At 38.3% G+C, this 22,525-nt stretch overlaps 1 protein-coding gene across 1 annotated transcript in view; it reads right to left on the minus strand.

Moving 5' to 3' along the window:
* The window catches only part of INSR (insulin receptor), an 84,334-nt gene that overhangs the window by 15,043 nt on the left and 46,766 nt on the right, over positions 1–22,525 (minus strand). Inside the window, exons 3-10 of the mRNA XM_032238397.1 lie at positions 18,300–18,615; positions 16,511–16,656; positions 15,607–15,751; positions 15,093–15,307; positions 13,373–13,499; positions 12,315–12,562; positions 11,066–11,233; positions 9,461–9,659 (exon numbers count right to left, since the gene is read on the minus strand). Of these exons, the coding sequence (XP_032094288.1) occupies positions 9,461–9,659; positions 11,066–11,233; positions 12,315–12,562; positions 13,373–13,499; positions 15,093–15,307; positions 15,607–15,751; positions 16,511–16,656; positions 18,300–18,615 (1,564 nt within the window). The remainder of the gene's footprint in view (positions 1–9,460; positions 9,660–11,065; positions 11,234–12,314; positions 12,563–13,372; positions 13,500–15,092; positions 15,308–15,606; positions 15,752–16,510; positions 16,657–18,299; positions 18,616–22,525) is intronic.

Genomic DNA, 22,525 nt, shown 5'->3' on the forward strand with positions numbered 1-22,525 from the left:
AGCTGCCTTGTGACTCACTACATTATTCCTTATGGGGAAAATGTGCTGCATTTCCATTTCATCTGAAATAATTTTATCGCTATTATTTTTTAATTTCATTGATTCTGCTGGAGGAAACTTGCTTAGCTTCTTTGTCTATTTCCAAAACAGCTTATTTCCATGAAAATTGCTCTGTGGTTTCTCTTCCTGTTTCATCCTTAACAATTCTCGCTTTGATTATGTTATTTGCAACTGTCTCTCTATGCACATGATGTGGTATTATTTCTTCCTTATTTTTGTAGCACATTCCTTATTTTATATGCACATTTTTCTCATTCACAGTCTCTTTCACTTCTTCATTTTGTTAATCATCCCTCGTGAAATACTAACAGTGAAGCAGTATGGTGTAATAACATTATATTTTAACTGTTAACTGTTCCAAGTAACTTCCATATCTTCTGTATGACCATTTTTAATTCATTGTAATAATTTAGAACAATGCACAACTTCTCCAAAAACTCATATCTAGTTTTTTAATTATCATTATTGAAACATAACATGCAACATCATTGACCTCTGGGCTCCTATTTTCATGTACACCCACAGCAACCTATATGATACCAAGCTATATATTCTAATAGCAATAGCAATAGCAGTTAGACTTATATATCGCTTCATAGGGCTTTCAGCTCTCTCTAAGCGGTTTACAGAGTCGGCATATTGCCCCCAACAACAATCCGGGTCCTCATTTTACCCACCTCGGAAGGATGGAAGGCTGAGTCAACCCTGAGCCGGTGAGATTTGAACAGCCGAACTGCAGTCAGCTGAAGTAGCCTGCAGTGCTGCATTTAACCACTGTGCCACCTCGGCTCTTTTAGCCCTTTCACTTTTAATTAAATCTATCCCTTCATTTCATGACATGCAATCTGGTCACCTTCTGGAAGCTTCCCAAAGAGAGCATTTGGAGCGTGATGTCTTTTGCGGTGTAGATTTGTCTATTTTATTCTATCAGTTTTATTTCATAAATTTTTCTTGGTTATTTTTCTTTCAAGTTGCAAGCTACTAAAAGTCTGTGTACACTTGTGTTGGGATCTAAATGAGACATATTCAATAAATAAACAATTAAATATTAATTAGCCACACTTGACAAGATTACACCAGTTTTTAATTAGACTGACTATAGTGTATTCTTAACCTTTCCATTAATATCGCAGACACATAACATTTATTTTTGTTTCTTTTATTTTTATTGTTAACTTATGCTTTTTACCCTTTATTCTCACATTGCAATTTGCAATCTTCCATATGCCTTGATCAACCCTAAATGGACCCAATTGCTACTGACTTCTAGTTTCTTCATGACTTAATAAAGATTTTTATATAATGGGTTTTAATAAGGTAGAGAAGATGCAGACCAAACTAATCAGCCTTAATGTACTCGTGCCACTGGTTAGATTTAGATTTAGATTTAGTTTATTTGTATGCCGCCCTTCTCCGGGAGGGACTCAGGGCGGCAAACAACTCAAAAGGGGAAAAGGGGATACAAACACAATACACGTAATTAAAATACACAAGAGTCATACAGCCATACAAGTCGAGAGGGGAGGGGAACTCATCAACCCCAGGCCTGCCGGCACAGCCAGGTTTTGACGGCTTTCCGGAAGGCCTGGAGAGAGGTGAGGGTCCGAATCTCCGTGGGGAGTTCATTCCAAAGGGCCGGAGCTGCTACAGAGAAGGCCCTCCCCTGGGTGGTAGCCAGATGGCATTGGCTGGTAGATGGAACCCGGAGGAGGCCGACCCTGTGCGATCTAACGGGTCTATGGGAGGTAATTGGCAGCAGGCGGTCTCTCAAGTAGTTTATGGCCAACATACTGTAAGCATAACCAAAAGCCTAGTTCATGCAATTCTAGATTCATCACTGGAGGCTTTCAAGAAGAGATTGAACTGCCATTTGTCAGAAATTGTGCAGGGTCTCCTGCTTGGGCAGGGGGTTGGACCGTATGACCTACATGGTCCCTTCCAACTTTGTTAATCTGTTAACATACATCCCAAGGCCTGCTGATTATCTCTAATCATTCATCTTCCTACTTTATATATAGATAAGGTTATGTTGAAAGTTGGTGTCTAATCCAGAAACCACTCTCAGGCACAAGCAACCAGAACCACTTGTGAATAGCCTTGGGCTGTAACTTTGTTTCCCTTTCTAGATTACAAGAATCTTACCAGATGGCTTGCCTTTCCCCTGGGAATAACCAGATACGGCTTCATAGATTTGGGGGGAGGTCATGATTATGCAGTTTGTAGCTGTGCAACAATTCCAAGCTAAACCCTTTCTTGACCTCTTTCCCCAGTCTAGCCGGCAATTCCCCAATGTGTACCTTGCAAATCAACACACTGTTGTCAACCTCTCTAATTCAGAGATGTATGCAAGGTAATTAATCCACTCATATGCCCCCATTAGCTTCAGGTGCATTAGATGAATATATAAACTCCTGTATATTTATATTCAGGATACTGTGATGATAAGTTTATTTTCAATCCTTTTCCTAATGACAAAAAAACAGGCCAAATTCTCTGTTCTGGCTCATGGAGATAAAATTATAGAGGATTTCAATTTATTAAAACAGATAATTTTCTTAGATCAAGCATTTCCCAAGACATACTTGTTGAATTCTCTTGAGTATATTTCCTTTTAGTCTACTGTATAGAATTCTAGACCATGGATATGTTATACGAATGATGCTGTGTTTATGAATCCTGTTATGTTCTTTCCTGACGAGCAAACGATGCAAAGAGATTGCTGCAAATCTTCCATATCAAATGGCTGCTCTGTTGAGAACATTCGACTCGCTTAATATGGTTACCAGTCAGCATCAGCAATACTGGACTGCACAGATCAAAGATTTGACTCATGATATGACATCTTTCTGTGCTGGGAGGTACAACTGTTCCCTGAGGATCTGGGATAATTTTTTTCCTGATAAAAGTGGTGAATGATGCTCTTTCTTTTCCTCTTGCTAGTCCTTCTCCCCCAACCCCTTTATTTCTTCTCTTGCCTCTGACTTTATCCCTGTCTTGGGAGGCTAAATCAGGCAGGGCTTCTTTTATCATACTCTTTTAACCCATTTTTCTGTCTTGTATCACATTCCAGGTGAACTGTTCATTAACTACTGGTAGTTTTCCATTCAACTGAGATGGCATTTTCTTGAATTTTGAACAACACTTTTCTGGCAAGGACCCAGCATCTTGCATCAATGTCTATTTTTTTGAATCTGATGGCAGCATCTGACACACTTGACCACCTGACACTGTTGTTTAAGTTACACAAGGTTACAGTCTTTGGCATTATTGGTGATGATTGCGTTGAACCTTTTCTGTCTCGTTTTGCAATGTTGCACTATAGATTTAAATCTTGGGAATTTCCCCTTACAGGGAATGCCTTTCAGGAATCAATCTTGAGTACTATTTTATCGTCTCCACTCATCCTTTGGGTGTCCTGATCTACAATTAGGGTTTCCGGTATCATTATTATGCTAATGTTCAATTTATTGGTCTTTTGTAGAACTTGATGACAATGCGTGTTCAACTGCAACAGGCCGTCATAAAGGCATTTCTCTCTTGGATGTCCATCTAGTACTTCAAGTAGAATATGGAAATTGTCGTGTTTCAATCTGATCATCCTTCCCTTTCTCTATTAAGTCTTCCCTCTTATTTGTCTCCTCTGTTCACTGTCTTCTGACTGCACTAATGTATTTATTCTACCAGCAGATTGCTAATGTTCACATGTTGTATATTTGTAGGATACAGTGAGCAATTTTAGAGCAGTATTATTGATATGTCTTTAGTTGTCCCACTTCCAGAGTATTGTAATAGATTCCTGGCAGTTGATCACAATTTCTCTTTATTGCCAGATCTTAGTTCAGAATAGTGCCATTTAGGTTGTTCCTTTTTTAAAAATTACTTATTCATATATATATTAAGGATTTTACATAAAGTAAAAAAGAAAATCTAAAGAAAAGGAAATGCAAGAAAAGAGAGAAAGGAAAAACTAGTTATGAAATGTAATAACTTCCAACCTTCTTTTCAACAGATATTAACAAACCTATAATCTCCCTTCCCTGTTCCAAAAATCCCTTCAACCTCTTATTTAATTCTCATCTGTTTCAATCTTTTAAACCCATAAATCATCATTTCATTCTTTTTTTTTCTTTTAGGAAGACGTCCATAAAAATTTTCCAATCTTTAAAAAAAGCACTTGTTGTTTTCTCCTTGATCAGATTTGCCATTTCCGCTAGTTCTGACATTTTTATGATCCATTTCTCCATTGTGGGAATTTCATCTTTGTGCATATAATAATGTTGCTGCCGTTATCATATACACAACTAATATTCCACTAGTCTTTTCCAGTTGACTATTCTTAACTCCCAATAAAAAGGTTATGGCTGTTTTTGTTTTGGCATATTAATCTTTAACATTCTTTGTATCATTGTATGTATTTGTATCAACAATTTCTTGGCTTTTTTACAAGTGGTAAATGAAATCTATCCCTCTGTGTTTTTCACATTTCCAACAGTGACTTAAAGTATCTTTGTACATTTTTGATAATTTCTTAGGTGTCCTACACCCATGATATATCATTTTATTTTTTAAAAAAATATCTTAAATTATAATACCATGGTCATTCAGGTTGGTCTACGTTTATACAGCAGCGGGGTGTTCACTGGCTATCTAACTGAGCCAGAGACCAGAGCTTTCAAATGACAAATTCCCCAATACCTGCCTGCCCTTATTTCTTCCAACAATTGTGTGTTTTTATAAGAAGGACTAGGGGAGACATGATAGCAGTGTTCCAATTTCTCAGGGGCTGCCACAAAGAAGGGGGAGTCAAGCTATTCTCCAAGGCACCTAAGTGTAGAACAAGAAGCAATGGGTGGAAACTAAGCAAGGAGAGAAGCAACTTTGAACTAAGGAGAAATTTTCTGACAGTTAGAACAATTAATCAGTGGAACAGCTTGTCTCCAGACGTTGTGAATGCTGCAACACTGGACGTCTTTAAGAAGATGTTGGATAGCCATTTGTCTGAAAAGGTATAGGGTTTCCTGCCTAGGCAGGGGGTTGGGCTAGAAGACCTCCAAGGTCCCTTCCAACTCTGCTATTATATTGTTTATGATCGCTTCAGCAGGGTCTTTTTTCAGGTTCTTATTCCACAATTGTAGTCCTGAGTCTTCCGGGAGTAGGGCAGCATACAAGCTAAATAAATTCAATTCAATTCAATTCCAGGTTTCAGACGTTGAAGGGCCCAATAATCTGTTCCTTTCCTTCTTTTGCTTCTGTGGAAATTTGACAGGCTTTAAGATTATAAGCTCTTTACTTGATTACTAGGTTAGTGAAGGATTTGACAGTTTGACTCTTATTTAGCCGGCCCTTCCAGATAAGCATCAGCTTGAGAAGATTGAAGCTGTATATACATCCGATACTATCTCAGAACACTGTTTTAAATACCAGTATACTGTTCTGTTGATAACATTTTTATTAGGCTCTGTGCAAATCTCATTGCATTGAATTGCAATTATTGTGAAAGTTTTTGATACTATTTCTTGGTACTATTACAATAGTAACACATATATAAAATAACAGCAACAATAACATCTCAACCTTTTCCATAAAAGTGAGCAATCCAGCTGTAAATGTGCTCTCTTTCTAAATCTAACCCACCCAAGCCTGACAGTAACTGGAGAGAGCACAATTTGAGAGTAGACTGACTTCTACATTAGGGCTTATCTAAAGGACTGTTTCCTTTTTCATATGAATCTGCATATCTCTTGTGTTTTATGGTCTTGCTCAGAAATAGGTCCTTTGCTAGAGCTATTGTTTGCTTCCTCATTGATTTCTGCACGTTGAAGTTCCAGGAAAGGCTTGTTTATTTCAATTTAGCTCTAATTTGCTCAGAACTGTTAAACCTATTGTGACATGATTATAACATTTTGCAACGATGCAATCTTTTGGTGTTGTTTCAATGTTTTTATGCATTTCATTTGTACTGTATTGCTTATGGTGTCCATTTAAAATGCCACCTCCTATAGATATGCAGTTCTATAATAAAATAAAATAAATATTGCAGGAAAAAATGCATGGACCAAAAAGTAGAATTATTATTGATCTCCTGTTCCATTTTCCAATGAGTCTTCTTTTGTTTTATCACTGACATTTCAGATTGGTATCCATTTATTCTTTTCCATACATATTGGCTAGTTTGTTCAGTGAAAATAAATTGGATATTGCTAACAAATGGTAGTACATGCAGTAATTTTCCTTGATGTTGTGGGTGACGCTCTCTATATCTGATGAAGTGGACCATGAATAAATATAATTAATTATGATTAATTATAATAAATTTCATAATCCTTAAGGTACCATAAAACTCAACTTTCTTAAAGCTACACATACCATGCGCTCTTTCCTTCTCCTCAGTACACATAAAGATCATTTCCACCTGCCTGTCATTTTTATAAAAAATAGGATGTGGTGACCACTTTAAGGATTAGTAATGTAGTAAAATGGGGTGGGAAATTCTAGTCTTCTTTAAGTGAAAATAATTTCTACATCTGCCACAAGAAGCAGACTGAAGTACTGCTTACTACCTAAGGTAATTAGTTCAGATTTTAATTTGCTGAAAAACATTTTAAAATGTAATTCAGCTGGATTTCAGGTATTGTAATACTGAATTACAAATACTGAAGTAGGTATTTGTAAAATGTCCATAAGACTTCACATATAGTTCCAAGCAGTGGTGGTTCCGGATCCTGTTGCAACTGGCGTGCTGTGCACAGGGCCGGGCATCGTAGTTGGGTACATGTGCTGCGCACGCATGCGCATGCCACCGCCCTGAGACACCCAGCTGCTCAGCGGAGGTCACAGATGTGCAGCACACTGTGCATGCATGCACAATTGGCCCGTTTGCTTCAAAAAACAGTAAGGAACGCAAGCGGGCTGGCCAAAGGAGCCACCGTTCCGGTAAGGTGGCCATTGCTCCCAGCTACTGCCGGTACAGCCATACCGGGCCGTACCTCCCAGAACCCACCACTGGTTCCAAGCATAAAAACAGTTCTTGTTTTTTCTGGAAGTCAGAGATTCTTACATTCTGGCTCCATTTCCATCCAATTTACTTATTAACCATGTAAAAGCAGTTATCTTGAACACACGCACTGTCCTAAGCTGTATCCCCAACACGATAGGCCAGAGTTCATAGATATATTATACCAGAGAGCAAACCTACATAAACATCTGTAATATAACAACTAATGATATTAAAAATGAGATCTACTTTGTTAGCTATTAAAGAACATTTCAAGAGGAAATGGGAGATTGTTATCTCAAACCAGAAGGCGTCCTGATTTGAATTATTATTTGCCCTAGTAATTATTGTCCATTGCTCAGCTTTAAATCTCACATTTGACTGAAAAGTCAGTGAGATATCCCAATCTCAGGAAAAAGAAGTAATTACTTTCCCAATAGAGTTTCCAAAGAAAATTAGATTGATGAAAATCTTTACTATTGCACCTAGTACTTAGTCACTGTTTTGGACTGTAATTCTTCCTTATTTGAGGTCTTTACCACTCTATAGTCATCAAACAAAGACTGTCTTCTTTCACGATGGTTAGATACAGGTGGTCCAAGACTTATAACAGTTTGTTTAGTGACCAAAGTTACAGTGACACTGAAAAAGTGACGCATGACCGTTTTTCAACCTTACGACCCCATCAGCATCCCCATCGTCACAGGATCAAAATTTGGACACTTGGCAACTGGTTCATATTTATGACAGTTGCAGCATCCTGGGATCATGTGACCATATTATGCAACCTTCTGACAAGCAAAGTCAATGCAGAAGCCACATTCACTTAACCGTGTTACTAATTTAACATCTGCGGTGATTCACAACTGTGGCAAGAAAGGTCATAAAATGGGGCAAAATGCACTTAACGACTGTCTCTCTTAACAACAAAAATTTTGGAATCAATTGTGGTTGAAAGTCAAGGACCACTTGTATGCAAACGTGACCCGACAAAAGGGCGAACGGCAAAAGCGCGCCAACTAAACCGCGTCGCTAAAACCACGATGTCATCAACGCGCCGACAACAGCGCGCCGACAACAGTGTGCCGACAGAAGCGCGATTTAAGTTAAGGTAAGGGTTAGGTTTAGGTTTAGGTTTAGGTTTAGGGTTACAGCGCGCTTCTGTCGGCGCGCTGTTGTCGGCGCGCTTCAGCGCTCATTCGTCGGCGTGCTTTAGAACTCGCGGTTTTGTCACCGCGGTTTAGTCAGGCGCGCTTTTGTCGTTCGCCCTTTTGTGGGTGAACCGTATGCAAAAATCCAATTCCAGCTTCTGCCCAAGAAATCTCAACAGGCAAGTAATGCAAGAACTTCCATAAACTTCATTATCTTTTGCAAGCGTCACTAAGGGTCTGACTTAGTTGAATCATTACGCTTGGAGATCCTTGATTCAGCTTGCTTGCTAGAAAGCTTGGACCAAAGTTCCCCTATCTCATAAAGGACCAGCAACTATGTTAGATAAAGCCTCAGAAACCATTGGAACAGCATGGCTAAAATTGCATCAATTATTTGAGACACTTTAGAATGGAACGAACGATTCCTTCTACAATGAATCAATGACACTATTATGCTAATATCAATCATGTTTCCAGGGCATTCTAGCCAGAACCTACCAAAAACAGAAGATATGGCACTACAAGCTGTTTACAGGCTGATATAGTCCTCAACTTATTGGGACCAGAGTCTCACTCGTGCAATGTGATCAGTAAGCAAGATATCATGTGACTGCTTTGCTCAATGACCATAATCCTGGCATTCCTGATTGAGGTTGTTACGCGATCTTGTGGGTCCTGAGCAGGAATGGTGTTGCAATGTTTTACAACAGCCAGAAATGCTTTCAAGCCATAAGGCACACTTTCCAAGGCTACTGCAACTTCAAATAATCATGAAATGGTTGGGGACCCAAAGACTACTCATAGTCCTCGACTTACAACTATAAATGGGACTGGCACTTCCCTCATGAAGCAATGCGGTTGTAAAGAGCAATGTCATGTGACCACTCATTTAGCAATAACAATTCCAGCACTCCTGTTGTCAACCCCTGTGACTCAGGGGTTTCTTGGCGCACTGTAAAAGCTCTCAAGGAAACAGCTGTGTTTTCCAACAGAAATAGCTTCAGTACTACAAACTAAGTACTCTTAACAAAGTGGTCCCAACCTTTTCAGCTCTGTGGACCGGCAGCGTCAGGGGAGGAGAGGTGTACTTATCTGCTGCTTGCACAGCCCAATTAGCAACAGACCACGAAACAGTACCGGACCGTGGACTGAGGGTTGGGAACCCCTGCTCTAATACTTCCACCTCTTGCTTGATAGCAAAGAAAGGAAGTCTGTCCTCACTAAAGCCAGAACAAAGTCATACTCAGGGACTTACCTCTGAACAAAGACTTCATTGTGGAGGTAATTCTCAAAAGTCTTCCTGAAGGCAGATTCCTCCAAGTCCCTCTGGATCTGAGAATCTGTTTTAGGGCAGTCACAACAATTGTCATCCCTTTTTTCACCCTCAGTCCCGTTGTGCTTGAAGTGGTCTTCTACTAGCGGGGGAGACCATGTCCAAGAGGGTAGCTTCAAGCCTGCAGGACAGATGGATAATAAAGCTTTTATGTCTCGCGATCCTAAAAGATTAATGGTCAGTAAGGGAATTACAGCCTCAAGGTCATCATGTTTTTTTTTTAAATATGTAATGCTAATTCCTACTGGAAAGAACTGCAATTCAAGCAAGATCCTCTCTAATTGAATACGTCTGAGGGTTGAATATAGTACCTGACTACAACTTGTTAAAGTCATCACTCCTCCTCCCTGGATCATATAGTTGTTCTCAAAAGATTGTTGTATAATCCCAGAAAAATATATACTTGGTTTAAGGATTTGCAGATAGATGTTATTTGTTTCTGCATGCTCCATGACACTTTTCTTAAGCCAAATCAAAGGGTTACATAGCCTATTGATCTTGTTGGTTAGGAGAGTATGGGAACATTGGCCCAGCATGTATAGAAGATGCCAGTTAGGTTCAGACATTTTAGCTAATTGCTGTTGGGTTAGTATAGGGTTGCTCAAATCAAGGAAGCTTAATTAAGGTTAAATCCATTGTGCTGCACAGCCAAAGTTACTATTGATTGTTGATTGTGTGTTTATAGAAATAGCTGTAAATGGGAAACCCCAGGTTTGAGATAGATGGCTTTGTGAAAACATAAAGAAAAGGTATGATATGTCTGAATACAATAAAAAAAATTGGACACTTTGGCAAATAATAGCTGGGTATTCACATGTTCTAAGCTGTGAAGTGGTTGGTTTGGTTTACTATATTAAATTGATGTAGCCAGAGTTAGCTTAATAGATTTTTACCCCATTGCAATTCATCAAACTCTTGGTGTTTATAGATACAATTAGTCAAATATTTAAGCATGACTAGACCCACAAATCACAATATCAACAAAGAGGTGTGGTAATCCAAATGCCTTTTGGTACAGCTCAGTTGTCAATATCTTCTGAAAGGTGGCCAACCGAATGTAATCTCAAGCAAGAGGCCAACTCAAAGGGCTGGTGCCACCCAAAAGTAACAATTTTTCTGAACATCAACTTCCTGACTTATCAAAAGTGGGGAACAATCTGCTGCTACTCCTGGCATAATCATAAGGTTGCACAGAATTCTGTAAGAAAATACAGACTTGTATCAATCCATAAAAGCTCTTTATAGGTTAACACCAGAACTTCAAACTACATCTGAAGTTTCACCAGGAACTAATGCAGGGATACAATACAGGTGTCACATGGTCCAAGTGATAACTGCAGGTAAATATCTGGGCTGCTACATCCTCTATCAATTAAAATCATTAAATGTTTTTTAAAGGCAATCCCATATGGAATAGAGAATTCTAATGGGCTAAACAGTGGACTAAATAGGTGCACCAACCCACTTGCTCTGAAAATATCAGAAGTTTAAATCTGGAAACAGGGGGACACAGCTAGCCTGCCTTACCCTTCAGGCAATAATCTAGTTCATAGAGTTCGTTGTCTTCACTTTGTTGTTCCCAGGATACCATATAATGTGTAATATTCCCATTGGGATGAGAAGGTGGCTTCCACTTCAGGATGATCTGTGATGAAGAGTTGGAAACAGAAATTGGATCCTGGGGGACACTTGGCACTGGAGAGAAGAGAAAAAATATCTATATATGACCATCAAAAAATAGGAACAAGGTGAACAAAAACCTTGCCAAGCCACACAGAGTGTCTCAATAGAAGAGAATATTTGTAGCTGAGAATTCACCTTGGTGCTCTCTGAACTTGGCTGTTTTCTTGTAGATGTTTCATTACAAGCCTGGTAACATTATCAGTGCTAGTAGGGAATGGGATTTGCTCTCATTTTATATACTAGTGGCTTGCCCTGTCATTGTTGGTGGGAGTGGTCTTCATGGTTCCTTGACTGGACTGTTGTTTATTGTTAGCTTCTCTGTCTGAGTTGGTAGTTGGGAATATTACTTGCTTACTACTTGATTGTTGGTTTAATATTAATCTTGATACTAATCTCTGTTCATCTGAATGCTGATGAGGAGTGTTTTGGTGTTTTTGCTTCCTTTTTGTCTGTTTGATTGTCTCTATTTTATTCTGGGCTAGTTTGATGGCTCTTTGAATGCTATTGCCACTTCCGAATAATGAACTTTAAATGGTAAATAGAGAAGCCAGAGAGATTCAGAAGAGAACTAACCAAGGTGATAAGGGGTCTGGAAACTAAGCTCTATAAGGAGAAGTTAATGGATCTGGGTATGTTTGGCTTGCATGAGAAAACTTAGGGGAGATATCACAATGGTCAATTATAAATTATTACAATCATAAATAGGTATTTATAAATATCTAAAAGGGTGCAACATAACAGTAGCGGACCTATTTTGCTAAAACTAAGAATGGGGCAAGGACCAATTAAATTGAATTAAAAAGGAAAGGAGACTCAGATGAATACTTTGAGGAATTTCCTGGTGTTAAGAATTGAAAAAGATTTTCAAGTGGGAGCTGGAGCCAGCTAGGGGAGATGGTTTGCTGGATTTCTGCTATGAAAAGAGATCACATTAGATGAACTACAAGCCTTTTCCAACAAACTCTGCAGCAATACATTAAAATAATTATGTAGTATATAATTATTAAGTCAGGGAATCAGTTACAACAATTCTTCCCCAAAAACTGTTTTGACAGGCAGTTCCTAAACATTGCAAGACAGTAGTACTGCTCACCAGAAGCATTAGTTCGAATGTATATGATCTCGCTCTTTGCCCCATAGATTTTCTGCTCATCTATATGAGTGACCAGCGTCTTCACAAAAATGGCATACTGAGTCCAGGCTTTCAGGTTCCGCATCAGATATCCTGGTTCTTTGCTTTTGGAATCAGCCGCCCGGGAAGGAGGTTCAATATCCACCACTGTCCAGCTGTTAGAGCCACAAACATCCTGGCCATCAAATTCCGTCACGTTCCGGAAAGGACTAGCCCAAAAAGGAAGGGAAAGGACACTAGCTGCTATTTCAGAAAAGCAATACATACATGTAGGAAGAAATGTGCTATTCGTTTTAAATGGGGCACAATGGATACAAGTTCAGAATTATGGAGAGGAGAAAGAACTCTTCTGTCTAACTAGGCTGGCCAATGATAGTGAGTGCTAGACGTGTAGAAAATCATGTCAGCCTAAAATGGCCAAATAACCCAAGCGAACAAAGAATGCCAATATTGGTATAGTACAATGGTAAAGCCAAGCACTCAAGAGCAAGTGCATGAATACATGAATACATTCCTCCAAACGACTTGATAGCCTTCACTGGGTTACAAATACAAGCAGAGGCCATAATGTTTTCTTGCCTACTGAACATAACTGACATTTTGACATTTCTTTTAATGTGAAGCATTTTCAAAGCTAAGTATAAGATTAGGAATTTTAAAATGGCTAAGGTCAATAGTTTTAATGTATTTCGAGTAACTACAAAGCTAATTTTGTTTTTCCTACTGGTTAATCAATTTATTTTATACTTAATATAGGATCAAATATATTGAATATCACCATATTTTTGTAATATTTACAAAGCCTCTTAGTTACACATTGCTTGGTTCTAATCCAAAAAGACCAGTACTTCTATCTACATTCAGTCTGCAAGAATATTCAATGAAAGAAATAAAGCTGGAGGCAACTCTGGTACTTTGTGGATCACTGACCATTAACTTTTCTCAGCCTTACTCTTCTGCACTGCACAATACAGACTCGATATCTGGGAACCAAACTTTAACGAGGATTGTTTACTCACGCTTCCTTATAGAACACCATGAAGCCCAAAAGGTCACGGAAGTCCAGTGGCCAGTATGGCTGCCATTTCAGTACGATTTTGTCACTGGACGTTTTTATCTTAACAAACTTCAGCACTTCATTCTCACCTGCAGAGAATGACATCACATTTGTATTACCAAGGATTTGTGGGTAGAAAAAACAATGGTATGATCATACCAAATTGAGCATTTCGTGTTGTATCCAGAAAAGTAAATCCCATACTCTGTGAAACCACAGATAGGATGTTAGTTCAACAGGAAAGTAATGGCGAATTAGAAGAGAGAGTCAAGAGCATGGAATTTCCCCCCATTTATTTATTTATTTATTTATTTAAATACCGCCCATCTCATTTTTTGAACCCAGCGATTTGCACCCGCCTATTTGGGTTGTTACTATCAAATGAAATATCATGGGAAACCAGGACTTGAAGTCAAGAGACCAAAGTAGGTGTTAATGAAAAAGCCATCATGGGGAATTGATGCCATAAGAGCCAAGGTGGCGCAGTGGTTAAATGCAGCACTGCAGGCTACTGCTAGATCAGCAGTTCAGCGGTTCAAATCTCACCGGCTCAGGGTTGACTCAGCCTTCCATCCTTCCGAGGTGGGTAAAATGAGGACCCAGATTGTTGGGGGCAATATGCTGACTCTCTGTAAACCGCTTAGAGAGGCCTGAAAGGCCTATGAAGCGGTATATAAGTCTACTGCTATTGCTATTGCTTGTTTGTTTATATCCTGCTTTTATTATTTTTATAAATAACGGCAAACATACTTATTATTCCTTTCTATTTCCCCCACAACAACAAACTTCAAGGTGAGTTGGGCTGAGAGAGAGAGAGAGAGAGAGAGAGTAACTGACCCAAAGTCTCACAGCAGCTCTTATGCCTAAGGCGGGAATAGAACTCACAATCTCCTAGCTTCTAGCCTGGTGCCTTAACCAGTAGACCAAACTAGCTTGATCAGAGGAACATGAAGAACACATTGGAGTATCAGAAATAAGGGAGTGAATCAACACAATGAAGGCAGCTGTGGCTATAGAAATCAAGCCCCTCTGTTCTATAGAGAGAAGGTAGAGAGCCTCTCGCACACATATGTGCTATTGCTAAGGGAGGCTGTGGGGACAAATTGTCCTGTCGCTGCCAGCCTGGCAGAAATTCATAAACGAGGGCTGGATTTGCTCTGCAACTCAGTCGGAAAATATATAGCATACATAAACAGGATGTTACTAATTTGGAAGCTACATCTTTGAATGCAGAAACATTTCCAGAAGGAAACAAAGCCAAAACACAACAAATGTATGTTCTGGACCAATGCCCACTTCCTCTCCTTGTTGCTTTGAGATTAAAATAAAGTTTCAACCACACTAGTGGGCAATTACTGACCCTGAAGTCAAAGTGAGAGTGGTAGCAGGATTCCTAAAGCTACTGAGAAAATACGCCTTTGCGCCTTTGCCTAATCCAAAAGTCTTAATGCAAAATAACAATTTTATAATTAACTGCAAACACTATATATATAGAGGCTGTGAAGTAATAATCAATAAACGTTACTTAAGATGTACATAGGTGCAGATACCCTAAAAGAGTGTCTATGTGCATCCTAACCAGTAAGACCATGTTCATCCTCCACTCATCCATAATTAAGAAAAGACATATCATCTCATTTTAGAATTATTCATTTCCTTGGATAGCAGCAACTCATCCTTACAAGAAGCTTGGTCGCCATTGGTCTTCAGAGCAATATCATTCTTCTCCTGGCGCCCTTTTGTTCCTGAGATCTCTTCCATCTTATGGATTTCTGCCAGGCACAATTTGGGGTTGTAATGGAAGAACAGCTTCCCTCGGGCAATAGTGAGATTGTGTTTGCTCCAGTCCCAAAGCTGGCGGAGATTCTGGTTGTCCAGGGCATAAAACGAATAATTTCTGGATAAGAAAGAAAAGGACATGAAGAAAACCAATGCAAAAGAAAAAAGAAAGAGGAGATTGTCAAGCTGCTTCTTTTGTAATCAGCTCTCGTTTCTAAATTCTCCCTCAAAACCTCCCTTGAGAGTAGGGACCAAGGAACAGGGGATCAAAACCTGCTAGTTTTCCTACCCCCTCTGCCTTTAATAGCAGACTGACTTGTTTGTGATGCTTTATAATAATGCAACAGTGGGGAAAGATATCATTGCTCTCAATAGTATTTCCAAGGGTTCAAGATAACCCTGAAGAACTGAACTCACCCTGCTTCCAGAGTCTGTCCTCTGATCAGGTGCAGCTTGCGGAAAAAAGAGAGGGAGACCAGGGCATAGGAGCGACGGATTTTCAAAAAACCTGAGATTTCTTCAACCAAACCAAGGTTGGCTTCCAACTCAGCAGCAATGTTAGCTAAAGGAAGATGAAACATCAGCCATTCAAGCCACAAAATTATGAACAAAGAGTAGATTGTCATTCATACTGGATCCTAACCAATGTGAAGACGCACCCAAAGTCACTATTACAACCACCAAAAATGATCGTCATCATTATCGTAGCTTCCATGGCCCAAAACAGAGATATATGATATGACCAAAGGCAACTATAGTCTTTCCTAGGCATTACTCCTTTGTGCTCTACCAGTATGCTTGCTTATCTTATTAAGCTTGGGTTGGACTATCCAGGACAGGAATACAGAACTTCCATTGATTCAAGTGCCAATCAAGCCTTTGAGAATGGCATTTGGGAAGTGAATAAGATCTGCAACAGGTTTTGGGGGAAGAGGGCATGTATTGGAAATGTTAAGAGATGAAACAGATTCCTTATGTTTTTGCAAGATTTAAATCTGCCAGTTTCCTCCTTAACTTTCCCTCAAAAAGAGATGTCAGCAGGCCACATTGGACCCTTAGGCTACACTTTTGCACCCCTGAGCTTTGTAAATTTGCATTATTGAAAATAGACTGGGAAAATTTTGACTTTCTGGTAAACTAAAATTTGAGAATATCCTCCAAGCCTAACTTGAGATACTCTATCATCTCTCCCCTAAAACTAAAACTCAAAAAAAAAAAAGTGCAAATTTCATGTGGATAAGGCATGGTCACTGAACAGGAAAAAAAATGTTTTACACTTTATCTTGATTGGCACAAAGTAAAACCGGATGCAGACACTCACTTCCTCCACGAATGCTGATAATCAAACTTCCATTTACAACGGTGCAGCCTCGGAGCGTCTGTGCAGCAGTAACCGAATCAATTACCTTTTCTTCACCTATATCACATGTTTTTGGACAAAGACCTGCACAGGGTGTGCAGCGTAAGCTGAAAAAGAAAATGCCAGAGGGGATCATTCAGGCTGTCCAATGCTTAATATAAGGGATAATGGTGCAATAAAACACTAACTTTTCTAATCTAGGAAAAGATTTTAGAATTCATAGCCAGTATTACAAGAACCTACAATCTGTAAACTGGTGATGCCTTAATAATTAGCTAATCTCTTCAGGCCCTTTTTTCTAGCCTCAACCAGGATGAAGGCTTTGACAACACAGCTACCATCTTGCGCCCATGGTTATGTTCCTGGTTCCTTAATAATTCACATTTCAAACATGACTTTTCCACAGGATTCAATCATCTGATAGAATTTTAAATCTCTCTCTCTCTCTCTCTCTCTCTCTCTCTCCTCTCTCTCTCTCTCTCTCTCTCTCTCCCTCCCTCCCTCCCTCCCTCCCTCCCTCCGTATGTGTGTGTGTGTGTGTGTGTGTGTGTGTGTATTAATGAAATAAGTAGGTAGGCAGGTATGTTGCCAGCAAAATGCTATCATGAGCCACGGTGGTGCAGCAGTTAGAGTGCAGTACTGCAGGCTACTTCTGCTGACTGCCCACTAACTGCAATTTGGCAGTTCAAATCTCACTAGGCTCAAGATTGACTCATCCTTCCAAGGTGGGTAAAATGAGGGCTCAGATTGTTGGGGGCAATAGGCTGATTATGTAATCCACTTAGAGGGGGCTGTAAAGCACTGTGAAGTGGTATATAAGTCTAAGTGCTATTGCTATACATTATTTTCAGAAGACCAAAGAAAACTGCCACCAGCGTAAAAACCCCATATTCGTTCAAAGTTCTTGGAATGAACTGAACTGAATATAATACAATTAATACTAATATTCAGAAAAAATATCTGTACTCTTAGTTTATTTTATAGGCTACACACTCTTCATAGGAGTCTGAGCAGTTTAAAACTAAGAAACAAAATAGAAATAAAATAGAAATAGAAACAAGCTTTCCTGTGATAAACAACTGAATATCAATTACAGTATCTTTTTTTTATATACCAAGAATGCCTCCAAATTGTCCATTTCCTCTCCCCTGTGGACATCTTGCTCTTCATTTTCCTCTCTTTACAACGTAAGAGGTACTAGCAAGGAATCAGAAAATCCAGTTGTCTTGTTGCAAAATTATGATCAGCTGGAAGGAGGCAAATTCCAAGTACTGAAAACCAAGGAATGTTTTCCAAGTATTTGGAAGGCAGCACAATATGTCTTTTTATATATATTTATCATTTCATCCAATTCCGTAAACTGCAGAAGTACTAAGTTGCTTTAAATAATATATGCATACCTTAAGTATATTTCCACTTAGTGTTGTCTAAATGTTTAAAATGATTGGCACAGTCTGCAGAATATATCTTAGAATATTATTTAGAAAGTAAGTATTCATGATTTAGATCTACTCGACTTGAATGTTACGAGGAGAAAACAAGCATTTCTACTCTTACTGAGAATTATGACAGCACTACAAATCCAAAAGCTTCTCAATATTTTAGATTGCAAGTTTCTTTATTATCACTTGGCACAAAATGCTATTCTCCCCCTTCTTCATTTCTCATTTGCAATGTATTTGCTACTAATCCTGATATACCTCTCAAAACCTACGCTCACAATAGAGACAATAAAAAAGGAAGAACTCACTTGGTAGAGTTTAAGGTGTAACCGGAAGGGCAATCAGGGATGCATTCGCCATTGTGGATCACATGGCATTCAGACTTGCGTGCCATCTTGCATTTATTGTGCAGCTCCTGACAGAAGTCGAAAGTCACACACCGCCAGCCTTTGTAGCGATAGTAATTAGGTGGGCATGTTTCTATACACCTGCCATCCAAAACGAAATTCCGGCAGGCCACACATTTCTCTGGATCGTTGGGCTCAAAGCAGTTGCCAAGGCACTCTGTATGGCAGCACTTGCCAGTTTTGGTACAGCCCTGAGACTTGCATGTGGCATGACACACTGGAGAAGAGAAATAAAGAGAGATGGTTACTAGGCAGTTTTAGAAGAAGGTGCTCCTCACCTCAAGGAAAACTTTATTGCTTCATCCAGGTATACTAGGCACACTAGAGTCCCACATATATGAGCGCTTTATGGCTATTTACCAGAATGTCAATTGCCACTCCCACAATCCAGCAGATTGATTTGATTACTTCTGCCCTTCTTACCTTTGCCCTTTTTCTAAATAGTAAAGTGCATTTCCAGTTGAACACAGTGAGGTGCATTACTTGCCATTTTTATTTTCTAAGAAATCTTAGGAATCCTATCTAAAACCAAGAGGCATTTTTTAAAATAATGATGATACAAAAGGCTGGTTCTTCATGGCAAGGTGGATTCCAGTTTTTTAAGTATAACATAATATTTAAAATATAAAAAGGTCAAATGGCCATGATATTGGGCAAACAGTAATTGATGCCATAGGCCACATGGTAGATCTCAAGTTCCCAAGTCTAAACATCTAGTTTTATTTAAAGTTTTGCAATGCAGCATCTTATCGTCACAAGACCAAATTCCATATGTTTCAATTCAGTCCAAATGCAAACATGAACTTTTAATTTTTGACCCCATACCCTTCACCATCCATTCTTAATTTATAATAGCTTCTATTTTGCTTCTCTCAAAAATTTACCTTCATTCCACCATCCTCTTCCCATAAACCCTCCTTCTTTGTGATACTTGTGATACTTTTATTGTGAGTCTACTCAACCATACTAATATCAGTTATGGAACTGCTTTTAAAATGCCTTTTAATATCTAGACTGGCAAGATCTTAATTTTGTTTACTCAACTTTAATTCTTTCAGCACGGAAAAACTGGTGATACAGGGATGGAGGGGATGGAATAATGGAAATGTACATAATGGTATGCCTCTCTTCTGTTTACCCATTATTTTATAATCAACATACTACCAAGGAGGATATGGTTAAAAATCAGAACAAAACAAGCAAAAATGTAGACATCAGAGGAAGGACAGAATCCCTTAATAGAAAAATTAGCATCTGCCTCTTTGCTAAATGGCTATGGAGCCACCACCACCTCATGCTAGAAAGGAATCACATGCTATCCTAACATCATTCACCACTTCAGTTCTCTATGCCAGTCCGAAGTGAGAAGGCTCTACTGTACAGAATATTACTAATAGCAAGTCCCACAGGAAAGGCTTGTATACAGTATACAGACAAAATAAGGAACTGAAACAGCTAAGTAATATCTAGCTCTGAAATGTCCTCAGTTGATAATCAGGAAGAAAGCTTTTTTTCCCCTTAAGTTGGTGGGGTATAACCATTAGGAAATATCAAAACTACTCCTTTTACCTTATAGTTGTTGCTCTCCAGAAGCTGAGGGCCACAAGAGACCTGCTTTAGAACAAAAACTACTGGGTATCTAAAGCCAATAGGCAGATTTTGGTCAAAATATGTATCTTAAAGCCACAAGCTTCTGGATCCACAGCCTCACATGGCTTAAAAATAGGCCTTCTGAAACCACGATGGGGCTTTTCAAGAATAGAAAAGCTTTTGAGAACAGGAAGGGCACTGAGTTTCTCACTTCTTCCATGATACTGTCAATTATAATGCAGAAGCAAATTAACATATGTATACTGATTAAAATGTTTGTTTTCTAGCACCTTCTGTTGTGGTTTTTTATTTTATTTTAATGTTGATAGGATCATATAGTCTGAAATGTATTTGTGGTAGTTCAAACCACTAACAGAGTTAACTAATAAATAGTGGAATACAGTTTTCATTCCAATATTCTGTTCTTACAGTCCCAAGAAAGACTCGTGAAAAGTTAGAGCAGATATGACTGCAAATGACTCAGCCTGGAAAGTGACAGTCGTCTATAAACAACAAGAGCTTAATTGATTATTTTCCAGCCCTGTGAGAGTAATAGGCAATTTCCTTGTACTTTCTTATTATGTTTGTTGCAACTGCTGGTCTGGAAGTAGAAGAGAGTGAGAGAGAAACCACATATAAGAATATTTCCAGAGCAATGCAAAATACCATCTTTGAGGTTTCAAGACGCACACCAATAGCATTCTTCTCTGGATATTCAAATAGAGCTATAAAGCTCAGTTGGATGTTTATGGTTAGAAGGGGCTAGCAGATACCCATATTCAGCAAAGGTACCAGATATACTTCCAAAATCTAGGCAAATGATACCTACTGAGAAAGATAGAATTTATCTAGAAGAAGTCTATCCTTGATTATTCATGGAGACAAATAGGAAATAGATGGTTCCTGCATGTCTTCCTTCTCTAAATTCTTTCAAAGAATACGAGCTGACTGCTATTAGTAATGCATGCAAGTTAATTGAACTTAATTTTTTTTAAGTTTTTTTTTAATTTTCAAAACACATAACACATAAACACATAAGATCTTCCTTTTTTACATACTGTTGAAAGTGTATCAGTTGGTTACAAAAGACTTTCGTGCATCTCTTCCACAGTCATCAAGCATAATTCACATTAACTCAAGTATTTTAACTCAGATTTTTATACATGTTACCGTCATCATACCTCCATTTTCATTTGACTAGTTAGTTTAAACGTCCTTCATCATAAAATATACCAAGATTTAATACATAACCACATACTGGCATTTCATTTAATATTTCTAAAATCCTCCAATGACACTAAATCCTTATGTCCTATTCTAGCTAAACATCCATAATATTTAATAACAAAGTTTTCTATACTTCTTTCCAAATCACTGTTTAAAATTTACATCTCATTTCCTTATATTGTACACACACACACACACACACACACAATGTTATTATCATTATCCCTCCTTTATTTGATTATATCCTGCATCATATCATTTTCCCCCTAGTAATCAAGACTTAACTGAATCTAACTTAATTCTTTTTTTAATTATTATTAACCTTATATATAATCCAAAGGGTTTCTAATCTTCCTTTCATGGATACCATTCAATATTCATATCTAATTATTACTTATCATAACACTACACATTGTGTACATTATTATCATTATCAATTATTTATTTAACTATATCTAGTATCACTAAATTTCGCTCAGTTTATCTAGTTTTAAATTATACTCTTCCATCTAGCAACCTGTACCTTTCCAGTAACAAAACAGTGTCATATCTTCTGCCATTTGTGGCATCAGTCCTCTAATCATCTCCTTAATCAGCTTTGTATGGACTCCTCTTAGCAATTCTTTGTTTATAAGCTCTCTCATGTAATTTCGATGCTCTTCTTCCATTTCCTTAATCAGCTTATCTTTGATTGTTGGTGGTGTTATCAAAACTATTGCTAATAAGATTTCTCGCTTTAAATCCATAAATTCTTTTATTTTTTCCTATTCTGTATCTTCCCATCTGGGGTAGGTTTTCCCTCCATTTAATTCCTCTTTCAGTATTCTACTCTTTCCGTTTTCAGAAACAAACCAATCACCATAAATATCAGCAATTTTAATTTCTTTATATTCATTTTCCTCTTTGATTTTTTGGATTTTAACCGCCACTTTTTCCATTTGATGAACATCTTCAACTTCTCCGTCATATTTTATTGTTAGATGCACTAAGTAATCCAACTTCTTCTCTATCCTCTCACTTGTATTTGATAATTTCTGTATTTCTGAGAATATCTTTTGCAGATTTAAAACTTCTTTCTGGTGTTGAAATTGTGCCATGTTTTCCAGCTGACAAACACTGCTACTCTAGCTTAGAAGGTTTTAGCAGAATTAAGCATCACAATAACATTTCACCCTTCTCTGGTTAAAAATCTACTTCAAAAGAACATCTATGTGCTTTTCTTCTTCTTCTTAGCACTCTCTTTAAACAAGCTGTGAGTCCTTGAAGTGCCAAGCCAGGATAATCAGTGAAAAAAGTATTTTGTTTCCAAT

Source organism: Thamnophis elegans, chromosome 1, assembly GCF_009769535.1.
Source record: "Thamnophis elegans isolate rThaEle1 chromosome 1, rThaEle1.pri, whole genome shotgun sequence".
NCBI classification, from domain to species: Eukaryota; Metazoa; Chordata; class Lepidosauria; order Squamata; family Colubridae; genus Thamnophis; species Thamnophis elegans.